The 17,899-nt window shown below is 49.5% G+C and overlaps 1 protein-coding gene across 3 annotated transcripts in view; it reads right to left on the minus strand.

Moving 5' to 3' along the window:
* Window positions 1–17,899, minus strand: part of RGS12 (regulator of G protein signaling 12) — a 164,622-nt gene that overhangs the window by 122,546 nt on the left and 24,177 nt on the right. For all 3 annotated transcript variants that reach the window (XR_007725977.1, XM_050792248.1, XM_050792249.1), the window contains one exon: window positions 9,927–11,908. Coding sequence is in view for 2 of the 3 variants with exons in the window: in XM_050792248.1 (XP_050648205.1) it covers window positions 9,927–11,807 (1,881 nt within the window). In the remaining variant the exon portion in view is untranslated. Of the gene's footprint in view, window positions 1–9,926; window positions 11,909–17,899 lie in introns of those variants that run through there.

A 17,899-nucleotide genomic window follows, 5' to 3' on the forward strand; every position in this document is an offset into this window, starting at 1 on the left:
GGAGGCGGAGCTTGCAGTGAGCTGAGATCCGGCCACTGCACTCCAGCCTGGGTGACAGAGCGAGACTCCGTCTCAAAAAAAAAAAAAAAAAAAAAAAAAAAAAAAGAAAAATGTCTATTCATATCCTTTGCTCACTTTTTAATGGCGTTATTTTGTTGCTGTGAGTTGTTTGAGTGCTCATATATTCTGGATATTAGACCCTTGTCAGGTGCATATTTTGGAAATATTTTCTTCCATCCTGCAGACTATCTGTTCACTCTGTTGATTATTTCTTTTGCTGTGCAGAAGTTCTTTAACTCCCACTTGTCCAATTTTGTTTCTGTTGCCCGTACTTCTGAGAATTCAACAATAAATTATTTGCCGAGACCAATCTCCAACAGAGTTTCCCTAGGTTTTCTTCTAGTATTTTTATAGTTTCAGGTTTAAGTCTTTAATCCAGCTTGAGTTGATTTTGTGTATGGTAAGAGATACAAGTCCAGTTTCATTCTTCTACACAGGGCAATCCAATTTTCCCAGTACCATTTATTGAAAAGGATGTCTTTTCCCCATTGTCTGTTCTTGTTAACTTTGTCAAAGATCACTTAGCTGTAAATATGTGGCTTTATTTCTGGGTTCTCTATTTTGTTGTCTAGTTTTATACCAGTAACATGCTGTTTTGGTTACTACAGCCTTGTATAATTTGAAGTCAGGTAATGCAATATCTCCAGCTTTGTTCTTTTTGCTTAGAATTGCTTTGGCTATTCAGGCTCTTTTTTGGTTCCATATAAATTTTAGGACTGCATTTTCTTTTTTTTTTTTTTTTTTTTTTTTTTTTTTTTTTGAGACGGAGTCTCGCTGTGTCTCCCAGGCTGGAGTGCAGTGGCATGATCTCGGCTCACTGCAAGCTCCGCCTCCCGGGTTCACGCCATTCTCCCGCCTCAGCCTCCCAAGTAGCTGAGACTACAGGTGCCCGCCACCACGCCCGGCTAGTTTTTTGTATTTTTAGTAGAGACGGGGTTTCACCATGTTAGCCAGGATAGTCTCGATCTCCTGACCTCGTGATCCACCCGCCTCGGCCTCCCAAAGTGCTGGGATTACAGGCTCGAGCCACCGCGCCCGGCCTGCATTTTCTACTTCTGTGAAAAATTACGTTGGTATTTTGGTAGGGATTACATTGAATCTGCAGATTGCTTCAGACAGTGTGGTCACTTTAATTATTCCAGTCCATGAACATGGATGTTTTTCCATTGGTTTGTGTCATCTACAATTTCTCTCATCAGTATTTTGTAGCTTTCCTTGTGGAAATCTTTCACTTCCTTGGTTCAGTTGATACCTAGGTATTTTATTTTTATAGTTATTGTAAATGGGACTGCTTCCTTGATTTCTTTCTCAGCTAGATCATTATTGGTGTAAAGAAACACTACTGATTTTTGTACATTGATTTTGTATCCTGCAACTTTGCTGAATTTATTTATCCAATCTAAGAGTTTTTCAGTCAAGTCTTTAGGTTTTTCTAGATATAGGATCACATCTAGCCAGGGGCGGCGGCTCACACCTCCCAGCACTTTGGATAGCCAAGGCAGGCAGATTGCCTGAACCAGAAGTTTGAGATCAGCCTAGGCTACACTGTTAACACTCCATCTCTACAAAAAAATTTAAAAATTAGTCAGGCATGGTAGTATGCACCTGTAGTCCTAGCTACTTGGGAGGCTGAGGCTGGAGGATCCCTTGAGTCCAGGAGTTTGAGGTTACAGTGACCTAGGATAGCAGCACTGTGCTCCAGTCTGGGTGACAGAGCGAGACTTTGTCTCAAAAAAAAAGATTATGTCATCAGCAAACCAGGATAATTTGACTTCCACTTTTCTAACTGGTATGCCTTTTATTTATTCCTCTTGCCTGACTGCTCTGGCTAGGACTTCCAGTACTATGTTGAATAGGAGTGATGAGAGTGGGCATCCTTGTCTTGTTCCAGTTCTTAGAGGGAATACTTTCAAACTTTTCCCCTTTCAGTATGATGTTGGTTGTGGGTTTGTTATACACGGCCTTTATCATTTTGAGCTTCTACGCCTTGTTTGTTGAGGGTTTTTATCATGCTGAATTTTACCAACTGCTTTTTCTAAGATGGTCATATGGTTTTGTTCCTAATTCTATTTATGGGATGTATCACGTTTACTGATTTGCATACGTTGAACCATCCTTGCATCCCTGGCACATAACACATCATAGCATATTATCTTTTTGGTGTGCTGCTGGAGTCAGTTTGCTAGTATTTTGTTGAAATTTGTACATCTATGTTCAACAGAGATATTGGCCTGTACTTTTGGTGGTTTGTCCTTGTCTGGTTTGGGTACTGGGGTGATACTCGCCTCACAGAATGAGTCAGGAAGAACTCCCTCACCCTCCATTTTCTGGAACCGTTTCAGGAGGGTTAGTACTAGTTCTTCATAGGTTTGGTAGAATTCGGCTGTAAATCTACTTGGCCCTGGGCTTTTCTCTGTTAGGAGATGTTTTTGTCACTGATTCAATCTCACTGCTCATTATTCAGACCCACCCTCTTGATAACTAATCCACTCCTGCGACAACCTATCAAGGATGAATGGATTATGGATTCTGCCATTCATGAGGGCAGAGTCCTCATGACCCAATCACCTCTTAAAGGCCTCACCTCTTAATACTGTCACATTGGGGATGACATTTCAACATGAGTTTCAGAGAGGACAAACATTCAGACCATAGCACATCCCTATTTCAGAGCTTTTAATCTATATAATAAATTATAAAAGTAATCAAATTTACTCATTGATTTTATGCCAAGGTTCATATCAAATAAATCAAAATGAAACTTAAGCTGTGTTTCTGAACCAACGAATCCTATCCTTTACCCTCCAAGCATGCATAAATCACCTTTCAGAAAACTCCTCCCAAGAAAATTCCCACTCTCTATCTGAACTGCAGCTACCAAAAATTCATTCATTTTCAATTTTTCCCTTTTGGCAGATTTTTTATAACTAGTTTAAAATATTTTGACCAAGGCACTAATTTCTTTTATATACAAAGAGCTCTTACTAATCAACAAGAAAAAGGCCTACCATCAGGTGGAAAAATGGCCAAGGTACATGAATCAGGAGTAGACAATAAAAGAAATATTTAAGGTCAATTAACATACAAAATTGCTCAATTTAAGAAATTAAATAATACCATTTCTTTCCTCTCAGATTGGCAAATAAATAAAAGACTGATAAAACTCTAGAGCTACACAGGTAGGAGGAAAAGGGCCTCTTCTCCAGCTACCTGAGATGCTGAAAGGGAAGAAGGCCAAACGGAAGGAGTTGGCCCTGGCCCCTGCCACCATGCAGCAGCAGGAGGCCAAGAAGATGGACGTCTGAGGAAAGGCCTAAGAATTTCTGCACTGGACAGGACGTCCAGCCATTACAGGGACCTCGCCCACTTTGTCAAAGGCCCTGCTGTTTCAGGCTGCAGCGGCAAAGGGCCATCCTCCTTGAGTGGCTGAAAGCACCTCCTGTGACTGACTGGTTCACCCAGGGCTCAGGCCACAGGCAGCTAGCCAACCACGTATGCTGGCCCACAGTACCAACCAGAGACAAGCAAGAGAAGAAGCAGAGACTGTTGGCCTGGGCTGAAAGACAGCACTGGCCCAGGGGACATCCCCACTAAGAGATGGACCACGTGTCCCTCCAACAGGAGTTGATGCTGCCACAACCTTGGTGGAAAACGAGAAGGCTCAGCTAGTGGTAACTGCACGTGACGTGGCTCCCACTGAGCTGGTTGTCTTCCTGCCTGCCTGTGTCCTGAGATGGGGGTTCCCTACCGCACTGTCAAGGAGAAGGCCTGACGAGGGTGTCAAGCCCGCAGGACCAAGGAGTCTGCTCCACTGTCGCCTTCACACAGGTTAACTTGGAAGACAAGGGAGCTCTAAGCTGGCGGAAGCTATCAAGACCCACGACAACAGATATGACAAGATCCGCCATCACTGGGAAGGCTACGCTCTGGGACCAAAATCTGTGGCTCACGTTGCCAAGCTGGAAAAGGCAAAGCCTGTCACTAAACTGGGTGAAATGAACACTGTTGAGTTTTCTGTACATCAAAATAACACAAATTCTCCTTCAATAAAAAAAGGGGGCATACACACACACACACACACACACACACACACACAATTGACAAAAATATAAACTGGAAGACCTCTTTGGTGGGAAATTTGGCAACTTTAAAATGCACATACACTTTTAAAAACAGCAATTCCATATCTAGGAACCTACCCAAAAGAAAACTCACATATATACAAAGATAGAACCCTAAGAATTTTTACTGCAATCCAGTTTATAATGAAATCTAGAAACAGTCTAAGGTTGCCATCAACTGGGAACTGATTCAATAAAAAATGGCACAGGCATATGATGGAATACCATGTGGCCACTACAATGAAGAAGAGTTTTTTAAATTGATATACAACGAAGTACATGAGTTTTAGAAAAAAGTAACTCACAGCAGTATGTCACATGTATTTTCAATAAGGGGAAGGAAAAGGAGGAGAATATCCAAGAGGTTGTGCAGACAGCGTAAGTGCGTGAAAGGAAGCGGACTCTGAACTGCAGCTCTCCGTGTGGAGTGGGACAGAGGCAGCAGCAGCATCTAAGGCTCCGACTCTTACAGTGCTTGGGTATGTTATTATGAATAAATGGTGGGGAATGAGATGATGAGCACCCACCCACCAACACACTGCACCGCGAGACATAAAACTGCACCAGCACGAGCAAGGCAGCGCAGCACCCCTCCGGAAGAGGCCCCCCTGGCCTGGCACTTGCTCGCCCTCCCGCTCACCCCTGGCTTGTCCTCCCATCTAGGGGCACGCACCACCCTGGACAGCAGACTGCACTGCTCACGGGCTTGAGGCTTCTGTACTTTGCCTTTTTTATGAGCGCTGTTTTCAGATGTATTCAGGTGACGCAGGTACCACCATCTCGCTCGGATGTAGCTCTCTGGTATTCCAGTACACCCATGAGGTATTTCTCCGTTCTCCTGTTAATGGTCTTATCTCAGTAAGAAACATCAGAGCAGGAACTCACTCCTGCAAATCCGCCCTTCCGCAGGCAGCAGTCCTCAAGTGCTGTGGCCTCAGGACTCCCGGGAGGACCTACCAACTACTGAGCACCTCAGCGAGCCTTTATCTTTGTGGGTTTCAGCTATTGATGTTTCTCATACCAGAAATTAAACTGAGGAATGTAAAAGTATTTATTCATTCATTTCAAAATTATACCAATCAATCCTTTACATATCATAAATAACATATTTTCATTTTTAAAATTTCCAAAATCCATTGTATGGAAATTTTAAGAACGTGGGTGCTGCTACTTAACTAGGTATTTCAATTAATATAATTAATTTAATTAATATAACTTTGAGTCAGTTTGCAAAGACACAGAATTAAACACACTTGCCTTAAATGAAACACAAGGCCATCATTCTTGATGACAGAAGCATTTCGAGATCCTGGGTCCTCTTTCACGTCAACCCCTTTTATAGTCACAGGCCTGAGTGTTTATCTCCATGAGAACCAGCTTGTGCTGGCTACAGACATTAGGCAGAGACAAGGAGCAAACTACACAAAACGGAAAGCAGTCCACTTCCAAACATCATCTCATCCGCTTCAAGAATTTCAGACCCTCAGCAAGTCTACAAGTAACTCAGCTCCCATTCCTTGCTCCTCCCCAGAGGAGGGAGAAGCTGACGAGGATGAGCTGGCACAAGGTCATCACCTGGGTCGGTGTCCAGGGGGTTAAAGCTTTCCATCTCACCAAGAAGAGGTCGAAATGCTGAGCAACAAAGAGTCTGGCTCGCTGGTCTCCAGGCCTCCACAGGAGCAAGTGGCCACTGAGGGCGGAAACCTGGGCTGAGCCTGCAGACAGCAGGATGGAGGCGACAGTGACAAAAGCCTTGGGAAAGGACAGCAATGGAGAATCTAGTGGCAGTTAGGACACAGAACTGTTGGCCTTAGAGACGAACTTGTGACTAGATGCAGCATTATATTTCTTCTAATAGTCAGCTTTTTTTGCATACAGATTAAGAAAGGCTGGTGCCAGTAATTTAAAAGGGAACGTTTAACGTTCACGGAACCAGAAATAACTGTGTAGACGGAATGCTGAAGATTCTTCTAGGGCTAAGAGCGAGTGCCTAAGCCAAGGACACCATCGGCAGGGGCCCCTCCCCAGGCCTGGGCCTCAGAGCATGCTGGACACCACCCACCTGCAGCACACTGCGGAGAGGAGCTGACGGGGCTGTCCAGGCCAGAGCTGCTCCACAGCCACAGAAAACCCCGCACTGAGGTGCAGGCAAGCCAAGGTGGGTTCAAAAGGAGAAGTTAGGGGTTAGATGCCCTTGGGGGGTGTTGAAGAAGGGTGCATACAGACGCTGGGTAGCCAAACGAGGCACTGTGCCAGGAATCCAGGCATTTCCTCTGAGTACCAAGCCCACCCTGCCATGCCCAGCTTCTGATCCTGGCACTGGGCCTTGAAGACCACATGACTATCCTGACCAGGGGCTCGATGTTCAGTGCTGGGCACGGGCACTGCTTCCCAGGTGATGTGGGATGGGCTGGCGTGTGAGGGTCCCACATCGTTTTTCCTGGGGACTGGGGACAGCCACCAATCCTCACCCGGGAACTGCTTCACTCCCTTACAGCTGTGATGGACTCACGGTCCTGTCAGATAAGGCCCCTACTCTGGGCATCTAAACCTCCCACACCCACTTTTCCAGACTCAGCCCCTTTCCACGCTGATGACCTTAGCCTTGTGTTTTCTGTCTTTCAGCAGCTAACCATCTTTTCCTCTGTTAACAATTCTGTAGACTGAATTTTTCCCGTTCAAATACTGCTCTGTTTCCTATCTCCTGGCTGGATCCTGACTGATTCCACTTGAGTCTGTGCAAAGTAAAGCCCTGAAGTCCCCATCACCACTAACAATCTGGAGTCACGTGAAGCTTGCTACCTGACACCGCTGCACCCTCCAGGGGCCTCCTCTGCTCTCTCCCTCCCTGTGCCAACTCTTCTTCTTCTTCTAATTTCCAGGCCCTTCCTGCATCCCTGCTGGCCCCTTCTCTCAGCACAGGCCAGCGTCCAGGTGGGACCCTGATCACTGTGGATGGTCACGGCCACCTTCGAAGCTCTGCAGACCCGCCCAGAGGGACGTCCGGACCCATCTTGTGGCCACATCATGACCCCTGGAAGCTTCTGCTGCTCTAACGGGGGAGGCTACGGGATCAGACTGACCTACTACACAGGAAGGCCCACTTGGCAAAGTAAACAGCAACAGATAAACTTCAAGAGATTACAGCAGGAACCCATAAAACACAACATGTCACTACCTATTTATTTTCACAGTGTGTCACGCCACATTATGAAGGCCATTCCAAATCACACACAGGAGTGTCTCTGTGGGAAGCGACATGGAGTGCCAGGGCTGTCTTGGTCCCAGCACTTACATGCCCTGTGACTGCAGGCAAGTCACCTGACAGCCAAACCTCAATCTCCTGGCCTGATGGCCTCAGGATTCCTATCAAGGTAAGGATGCACTCTGCAAAGCAGTGACGACTGCACCATTATTTCCAACCCTGAGGACATGCCAGCTCCCCTTCTGCTCTGCTCCAGTGTGGATGGGAAGAGCCAGGACCCTCATCTTCACTGCAAAGAAGCCCAAGACTGGCATCACAACCCCGCCTACACACCCATGTCACCCGCCCCAAGGAGCAGTCCATTCACTGGTGGGATGGGGATGACAGCGTTATCTGTCTCTCAGGTCCCCTAAGGACCATAAGCATCACTGTCAATCAGCTAAAATAGCATCATACTCCCCACTGTCCAGGTCACTTTGAATTTCAGGAGAAAGCAGGTGAAGGTGCCCTGTAATCCACAAAGAACCACATAAACACTAGTGTCAACCTTCACTACACCACAGCAGTGGAGAAAACACAGTTTTAAACATGTATTCAAAGAGATGAGGAATCTCCTGATGCCAAAGAACATTTTCACCACTTTCCAGGGCTCTTCACCTCCCCATCCCTGCCCAATACAGGCAGCTCACACTGAGGCCAGCTCCCTGGCAGTGGCCCTGCACCACCACCTACGGGCTCCACGGGGAAGTGAGGGGAGGCCCAGGGCAGGCAGGAGGGCACCTCCTTGAGAATCCAGCCCAGGGCTCAGATCAAGAGACAGGAAAAGACAGCAGCAGCACGCGCAGCTGCAGAACGACTCCTCTAAAAAGGAGGCTGAGGCCAGGTGTGGTGTGGTTCATGCCTGTAATCCCAGCACTCTGGGAGGCTGAGGCAGGAGGATCGCTTGAGCTCAGGAATTCAAGACCAGCCTGGGCAACATGGCAAAATCCCATCTTTACAGAAAATATAAAAATTAGCCGGGCATGGTAGCCAGTGCCTGTAGTCCCAGCTACTCAGGCGGCTGAGGTGGGAGGATCACCTGAGCCCGGGAGCAGGGGCTGCAGTGAACTACGATCGAGCCACTGCACTTGAGCCTGGACAACAGAGCCAGATCCTGTCCCCAAAAATAAAGAGGATGCTGAAAATTCATATGATTACAAGTGTTTTAAAAAAACACAATTATATGCTTACATACATCAAAATATTATCAGTGATCATTTTGAGGAGATAAAACGAGAAATCTCTCCTTCCTTCATTTTTTAAATTTTATTTTATTTTAGAGTCAGAGTCTCGCTCTGTCACCCAGGCTAGAGTGCAGTGGCTGCAACATAGCTCACGGCAGCCTTGAACTCCTGGGCTCAAGCGAGCCTCCTGCCTCAGCCTGCAAAGCACTGAGTTAAGGCATATGCCGCAGCTTCTTCCTAGCCTTTAAATGCTCTCTCAGATGCCACATTTCATCATGGAAAACACTAGCCCTGGGTGGGGGAATCGAGTAGAAATAATCGTCAAACACGGCCTTTCCTACTCCCCGGCCCTGCCCACCCAGTCAGCAACCTTAGAGGGTGTTCTTAGGATAGTCTCAGGATGTGAACAAACACTAAAAAGGTGTCTTTACATCGTAAATGGCCAGAGTAGTTTCTTTGAAACAAAGGAAGCTAAGTGCCCACCCCCATCACCTGTCAGAACGGCCCTGGCTCCAAACAGAGCACCCACCGCACAGCCCCACACAACAGCACCACCTCCTGCTGGAGGAAGTCCTTCCAGAGGGTTCCCTGCAGCCAACCGCACAGGCACAGCCCCGCACAGTGCCACATGGCAGCACTGCCTCCTGCTGGACAAAGTCCCTTCCAGAGGGTTCCCAGCTTTGCTCATTTACTCTCTTTCCTGCTCCAACTTAGCTCCTAAAGGAAGGCAGGGCCCCCAAAGGGATGCTGATGGGTCCAGGTCTTCGAGGCAGCACTACACACCATGAGGTACCCCTTGGTGAGCAGGCAGCATGCGGCTCCCAGGGCCCACTGCAGAGTCCAGCCGGCGTTTTCCACAGCAGGATATCCCCCATGGAGGCTCTCGGTGCTTCAAGAATATTCTCGTCTCAAGAGGGATGTGGGACACTGGGATGAAGATTCTGGGGTCAGACCTAAAATGGGCTTCAAGGGGCCACAGGGACAGAGCAAGGGAGGAGCAGGAAGGGGAGGAAGGGCCTTACCCTGAGCTCTAAGATGACAACTTCCCTCTCGCCGCCACCTCTCCTGCCCAGATGTCCTGCCCAGAACCAGCCATCAGAGCCAGAACCAGAACCAGGGACTCCAACAGGGCAGGGGGCGAGGGGTCCCAGCAAGACACAGTCCGCAGCCCAGAGGCAACGCGGACACCCTGTGATGGCCACAGAGGCCACAGGGCCAGCCAGAGGAAGCCAGGACTGTGCCACCTGGTGACTGGGAGCCGCCTCCCCATGGCTGCTAAGTGAGGAGGTTGGGCTGAGCGGCTTCTGGCAGGCTTACCTTTTTATCTTCCTTAGTCTTTCGAACAGTTCGATGGGGACCAAAAATGTTTTGCATTCCAAAGGCCTTCCTGGACCACTCCCTCTTGGGAGTGCTCAGCGGGGGCTGCGCGAAGCTGCCCTCCACCCTGTAGCGGTCCGCGGGGATCTTGCTCATAGGAGGGGGCAGCGTGCCGCAGTTGACGCTGGACCAGCCGTCGGTGGAATCTGTGTAAGACTCCTGGTCGCTGGCATGTCCGCACTGCCACTCCCGGAGCACGTGAACCGGGAGCCAGCGCTGGTTGAAACCACAGCTGGCGCCCACGGTGCCCCTCTTGGAAGGGGGGACTGAGCTCCTCAAAGAAGCTGGAGACACCTCCACAGGGGAGGCCGGTCCTAGGTGCTTGTTTAGGTCCCGGAACCTGTCAGTCTGATGAGCGGCCTCAAATGGGGGGCTCCCTTCGGAGTCCGGACAGAAGGGTCCAGACCAGGGAGCACCCCAGGGCTGGGTACCCCTCCCACCCACACCGTCCCACGCGCTGCCTCCGGGACCGTGCCTGCTTGAGCTCCCACCCAGGTCCACCACAAGGACTCGGTTGCTCTTCTCCTCCTGGTGGAAGTTCCCGATGCCGCTGTCACTGTTGCTGCTGGTGCTGTTGTTCTGGTGGGCATCAGCGTCCCCGTCCAGAAAGGCACGGGCCCGCATGCCCTCAATCAGCTCACCCATGTCTCGGTACAGGACAGAGATGAACTGCAGGACAGGGAGGGAGGACGCCGGGAATTCCAGACAGCCATTGGTGTCCGGGTCAGCCGTGCACTCAAACCCAAACCGCCGAGCAATGCCTTGGTGGATCTTGTGATTAAACAAGTCTGGGTCCACCATGAATACATGGCAGGAAGTCCGCAGGGCGCCCTCCTCCTCCTGGGCCAGGCTCCCGTCATCATTCGTCTGCATGGTCACCAACCCGAAAAATCGCCGGTCGTCCGGGCACACGGCGCTGAAGGCCAGCTTCTCGGCCGGGTACTCGGCCACGACCCCAGCCTTGTCAGTGCTCAGCTGCACACAGTCGTGCATGATCTTCATGGTCACCAGCGAGTGGATTTTCTGCTCTGCCCGCAGGCGCCGCATGCAGCCACGGATGGCTTGCAAGCTCTCGGACTCCAGGTTGGAGCTCGTGGAAGGAAGTTCAATGGAGCCTAAGTAGCCCACGATCATCGCCACATTTAAAATACTTGCATCCAATGCGAAATCGTCATGACTTTCTAGTCCAATGCTGAAAACCGAATCATCATGAATAACTTTCGATATTTCCTCCTTAGAAAGCATGTTGGGATTTGGATTATTCATACTTTCATGTCCGACATCAAATCGAGCTGCGGCTGACTCCGAAAGGGATCTTTGTTTCAATTTCAAGGGCTCTGAACTGCTCGCACAAAGGCTCGGGTTTTCAAAAATCATATTGAAAATTCCACCAGACTGCATTTCCTCCACGACTCGCTCTGCTCTGTTTATACCTAGTGCTTTAGAATCCAGCTTGGGTTTCAGCCAGCCTTTTCCTTCATAGAGTCCCCCTTCTTCGTCACTGGAACAGGATTCAAGGCGGCCGATGCCTTCAGCAATCACCATGTGCAGGACACCAGAGCACTTCCCAATTAATTTCACTACATCTTCATGAGACGCTTTTTTCACATTGATTTCATTGACAGCAAATATCTGGTCTCCAGCTCGGAGGCCCACGAAATCCGCAGGGCTCCCTCTCATGACGCAGCTGAGCACACAGGGCGCCTGTCCCGAAAGTGTGAATCCATAGCCGGCCCTCCCCCGGGCAACCTCCACACTCCGCACCCGCGGGGGCGTCGGCCCAGGCAATGGGCGCTTGGACGCCTCCCCAACTCTAAACATTCTGATGAGCTTCCAAGACCAACAGCACGTCTCATTGTTCCCGTGGAGCAATACTTGAGGGAATGCTTGATGCTACCATGCTTGCTTCTTCAAACAGTGCCCTAAGAAAGAAAAATGAACAGCTCATTATTAAAGTCCATCTTTCTCCACTGCTCACTGGTATTACCTAAACACAAAAACATAATTCATAATAAAAACCACCGCAGAAAGCACCTCTAAGTGTCTATAGATAATAAATCTTCAAGTCAGGCAAAGAAGCTTCCTTTCGGAGTAGAAAATGTCTCCACAATGGCTTCCCTGACACTGCACAAGTTCCCATTCCTGCCCGGCAGGCCCACCCACCCACCATGGGCGTGAGGACGCAAGACTGCTTCCCCTGCTGCTTCCACACCCTGCTTGGATGGAAAGAGCCCCTCGCTACTCAGTGTCGTCCATGGACTGGCAGCCTGTCTGAAAGGCAGACTCTCGGGCTCCACTCAGAACAAACACACCCAAACCCACATTTCATAGGACAGCAGAGTCCAAGCGTGAGAAGCAAGGCCTGCTACAGGCTTCAGGTTCAAAGGCACCTGCAGAACAGAGTCTAACCCCTTAGTTGATTACAAATCCCCTCACATAGAGTTTTCCCTCAGGAGAGGGGTCACCTAATATTCCATGACCCTCCCACATTAATTTATTTTGAATATACTGTGTGGGGGAAAGCACATTAGCCTGAAACAACCTCAATCAATACTGCAAAGGCCACCCAACAGGCTAGATAAAAACCACCACCAAAAAAAGCAAAGAAACATCATATTAACTCAATTCTTCCAGGGGGTATGACTTTAAAAGTATTGGTTGTCATTAAGAACAAACTTGTCAGGGGTTCCCGGACCACCCCCAGGCCAGTGATTCCCAGGACTTAGTACAAAGGTGCACTCACAGCTGAGATTCATTAGAGCGAAAGGATTCCACACAAAATCAGCAGGGGCAGAGGCCCATGGGGCGGTGTCCTAAGGAAACTTGGCCCGAGCTTCCAGAATCCTCTCCCGGTGGGGTTGCGCAGAACGCACTGAGCTCCCCCCAGAGTGAGCCGTGACAGTGTGTGCAGTGTCGTCACCAGGGAAGCCCAGCGGAGACTCGGTGCCAGAGTTTTGACTGTGGGCTGGGCACATGGGCACTCTCTGCCTGCCTCGCACCCAGACTCTGGACTCCCAGAGGGAAGGCAGGTTCTCAGCACAAACCCTGTTGCCCACACAAGCAGCTGAGCACAGGGAGCCCCTCCTCAGTGAGGACGGTGGGCACCGTCCTGATACCACTCAGGGGCCAGCCTGGCACACAGGCCTCTCAGGATGGTCTCGGGCCTGCTGTGTAGTCTCTCCTGCAAAACTCTTTAAAGATCACTTGAAAAAGCAATACAGTAAGTGATGATGTTGTGAAGATGCAAAATAGAACAGAGGGTATGTTTTTTAAAGAAATAATTGTTTTAAAGGTATTTATTAGAAGAGATTTTTGTGTCTTGGGATACAGTTTCCAGCAACAGGATCATAAACAGATTTGAAGTAATTTACACACACAAAAGCTACAGAACTAGATAAAGTGGAAAGGCTATTACTGGGTGACTCTAAGAGCGGCTTCTGTGATGACAAACACGGACATACAACATGCACACTTAGTAAAATTATGTTTTGATAGAGAAGAGTCAAAAATGAATATAAATTACATTACTCAATATCTAAGTAGTACTATATTAATAATTTAAATATTAGGACTGGGCATTTAACTATTTAATGTTCATCATTAAAAAATAAATAAATAAATGTAAAAGTTGGCCAAGAAACATCCTTGGGGATCTTCTCATTGGATCTCCTTAAGAGGTGTGACAGGCTGGCTGATGGCCCCTGATACACCCACGTCTTCACTCCCAAGCTTCTGGATGGCTCCTCCTATCCACATGATCTCGTGAAGGCTCTGGAGATGGGGAGAGTGTCAGGTGCGCCCATGTGAGCCTGGGATCAGAGCCAGAGGGGATGGCCATGTGGGTAAGGATGCAGAGACCGCAGGGATTCAAGGACGGGTCTCGAGCCCAGGCAGACAGGCAGGCGGTCGCCTCCAGAAGCTGCAAAGGTGAAGGAAGCAGACTTAAAGCCGCCAGAGGAACCAGCTCTGCCACATCTGCCATCAGCCAGGTCACAGTGACTGCAGACATGAGGCCCCTGAAAATGCAGGAGAATTAATGTGTGTTGTCTTAAGCCCCCCAGTTTGTGGTAATTTCTTTCCGCAACCCCAGGAAACAAATACAAGGGGGAATCACTTTATCACAGGTGAGGCGAGAGGGAAAGCAGGACATGCGTGAAACGGTCTCACTGAAGCACACTCAGAAAAGCATCTGGCTCATGGTAGACATCACACAACAAAGGTGCTGTTGTTCCCGTTACAGCAAATGCCGGCTATCACTGTGAACAGCCCCAGGACAGCAGGACATGAAGCCTTGATGGCTTCCTCGAGGAACAGAACAGCTCTTGGCTTTCTCCTCAAACAGGAATAGATACTGCTTCAATGAGAGACATGACTTCCCAGTTTATTTACACCATCCGCCTCACACTGTGTGACATAATGATGGATAAGTCTTCTATGCAGTCCACTCAATTTTTCTACTAGACTCTTACTGTCATGTGCCTCTGCTTATTAAAAAGAAATGGTTTGTAATTCATATAAGTAATATCTTATTATCTATAATCACATTTGTTTTTATTTTTTAGAGACAGGGTCTCACTCCATTGCCCAGGCTGGAGAGCAGTGGCACAGTCATTGCTCAGTGCAGCCTCAAACTCACTCCTGGGCTCTAGCCATAGCGAGCACACCCCCATACTCAGCTAATTTTTTTTTTTGGAGAAAACTGTAAAACTATATTGAGATATTTTAAGTCACATATCTAATATAAAACCAGTTTGCATTGGTTCAGCTTGTCTTTGTTGAAACCTGTGGTTGCCCTTCACCTCCTTCTGGTACTTTACATTGCACTGATTTTGGCAGAAACTTCCCCTGGACATCAGGACCATTTCCACATTCATCCCAGTCTTTGAAACAGCTCCCAGAGATCAGCTTCCCGGTCCAGCACAAGAATTTCAGTGGCACTGTGATCTTCCTCTCTCCCGGCCAGGTGCAGGACCCGACCTTCAGAGTCCCTCTTACTGAGGCTGTTCACTGCTGGGCTCAAGCCCAGGCCCAGGTAGCTCAGGAGGCTGCAGATACCGTCTGGGTCTACGCCTACATGCTGATCTTCCTTGCCAACTCATATTTCACACGGCTGCTTCTCAGTAGTGGGGAAAGAGTCCAGAATGCAGGAACGCAACCCTCACACCCTCGCAGGTCCACAGTGTTCACCACGTGGGCGAAGGGGCCGAGGGGAAGACACCCGGTGAACCTTGGCTAACGTTTTGATTTTTCTGTAGACGAGATCTCACTCTGTTGCCCAGACTAGTCTCAAACTTCTGACCTCAAGCAATCCTCCCGCCTTGGCCTCCCAAAATAATCACATATGTTCAGCTTATAGTTTAATTTTTCCTTAAACTGTATCAATTAATAGTGAAGCTAGCAGAACAGACAGTGAAATTCAGAAGACCACAGGGCACTGGATTCCAGCTGAACTTGCATTACAGCATCGGGGCTACCAGTAAGAACGCCCGCTCCCAGGCCCCTGCACCTCCCAGAGACTCTCACTTAGTAAGTCTGGGGCAAGGCCAGGAAGCTCCAACTTCCCCCCCGCCACACACACACACACACCTTCCAGCTAACTCTGAAACACCCTGACTGGAGATCATCTAACCCAGCCTCTTCGTTGTGTGGAAAAGGGAAGAAGGTCCAGCCAGAAGCAATTCATCCAAGCCCCAAGGCACAGATGGGATGTGATATGAAGGTCCCCACTCACCGCACAACACTGCCGCCTCCCATCAGGAGTCACCGACCACACCACACAGGCTGAGTGTCCCTTAGAAGAGATTTTTGGGACCTGAAGTGCTGCGGATTTTTTCTGATTTTGAAACATCTGTATATACGTAATGAGATATGTTGGGATAGGACCCAGGTCTGAACAGGAAATTCATGTATGTTTCATATACACCTTATACACACAGCCTGAGGGTAATTTTGTGCAGTATTTTTGATAATGTTGTGTATGAAACAAGGTTTGTGTCCATCAAGCCATTAGAAAGCAAAGGTGTCACCAGCTCAGCGATGCCTGGGGCATCACATCCGTGTCAAAGGTTTCCAATTCTGGAGCATCTGGAAAGGGATGCTCAACCCGCACTGTCACTCCTTCACTCACTCATCATTAAAAACTCAGGGTGTAAAGAGGACAATAAAACAAAACAAAGGAAACAAACTCAGGGTGATCTAGAAATAAATATTGCTGCCATGACACTTTTCTATTCCCTTCCAAAGTTAAAACCTCCTATGAAAGGTCCTGTTCTGAAAAACTCCTCCACTCATGCTGGGCAGCACCCTAGACATGCAAGTACAGAGAGGGGTCCTAGCCCTGAGCCACGGTGCAGCAGGCCCCAAGCGAGGCAGGGCCGGAAAGACCAAGCCAGCACCTAGCCGTAATGACCACGCACACAGGGCGAGGCGAGAGAAGCCATCCTCCAAGGGCAGAGAGTCTGGATGCACCCAGGAGAAGAGGAGAGCGAGGGACAAGAACAGCACAACATTGACTATCACAGCCTCCAGGGTGACCCCACAGGCTGCAATGGCGGCCCCCACTGCCAGGACTTGCCATGCAGCGCATGTCATCCTAAACACCACTGCTCTGAGGAAGGCTCTGTTACAATTCTCACAGGTAGATGAGGGAGTGGGGGCACAGAGAAGCTACGTAACTTGTCTACCAGCACACAGCCAATTAACAGCAAAGGTGGATTTGAACCCGGGCTATTCTTGGCTTACCCACACTTACATGGATTCATAGAGGAAGGGCCTGAGACAGCAAGACACCACGCCACCTTCTCCACCTGGGACCTGCCCCCACAGGCGCCTGCCCACCTCACACCCTCCCACAGTCATCATGTCCCAGCAGCCTCCCCCCACCACCACCTCACAGTGCCCACAGGTGCCAAACACCCACCCAGCACCCCCTCTCCCCCCACATCAGGGACACACGCACCAGACGATCTGATCCCTGCCCTCCAAGACACACCCATGCAGACCCGCACTGGCCATCCTTGCATCCAGCCACCTCCACCACTCACCTGAGGGGCCCTCCAAGAGGTGAGTGGTCACTCTTCCCAGACCTTCCCCGGACCCAGACCAGACTGGACCTGCCCACCCTGGACACGGCAGGACATGGTGCCAAAGGGAGTGAGCAGATTCTGGAATCACGAAGGCCACTTCCAGGCCATTTTACTGAGCCACCAGTCAATACCTTTCCACACTTCCCTTCTTGGGGTGCAGGGTGGGCTGGAGACAGCCCTTGCCTTAGCCTCCCAGGCCCCAGCTCCTCTCCTACTTGGTTCCCCTCAGAGGACACCTGCCATTCCCAGGTCCCAGCTCCTCCCCTACACAGTTCCCCGCAACAGACACCTGCCATTCAGCAGTGTTGCTGGTACCAACTGCGTGCGGGACTCTGCGCAGGCTCAGGCTGTAACATAAGGAAAATAGTCCCTTCCAGGAAGACCTCTCGGCCTTCAACAAAGGGCCTGGGAAGGGACAGGTAATCCAAGACACAAACAGATGACAGCACAATCCTGAGAGAGCGGCTCCCAGCCCTGAACAGCGCCAGCCGCTTCCCAGAGCTCAAGGCAAACAAGAATCTTCGAATGCAAAGGGCCCACCAAGCCCTGAGCAGGGAGATGAAAAAAGTCCCACAAAACTTTCAGAAGAAAAAGACAAGTCTCACACAAAGGCATGAGAATCTGCCGCCAGACACCTGAGAACACAGAGCCTGCAGGTGCATGGGCCTTAGGCAGCCAGGTGGTGGCCTGGGGAGACCATCACAGGGCTGCACAGGCCACCCAGAGTACGCAGCGCCACGGACCAGCTGTTCTCCCCACGCACCTCGCACCCCGGCCGCCCGTGGAAATAAGTACAAATCACTAGCCCCGCTCCAAGACTTACAATCT

Source organism: Macaca thibetana, chromosome 5 (assembly GCF_024542745.1).
Source record: "Macaca thibetana thibetana isolate TM-01 chromosome 5, ASM2454274v1, whole genome shotgun sequence".
Lineage (NCBI taxonomy): Eukaryota > Metazoa > Chordata > Mammalia > Primates > Cercopithecidae > Macaca > Macaca thibetana.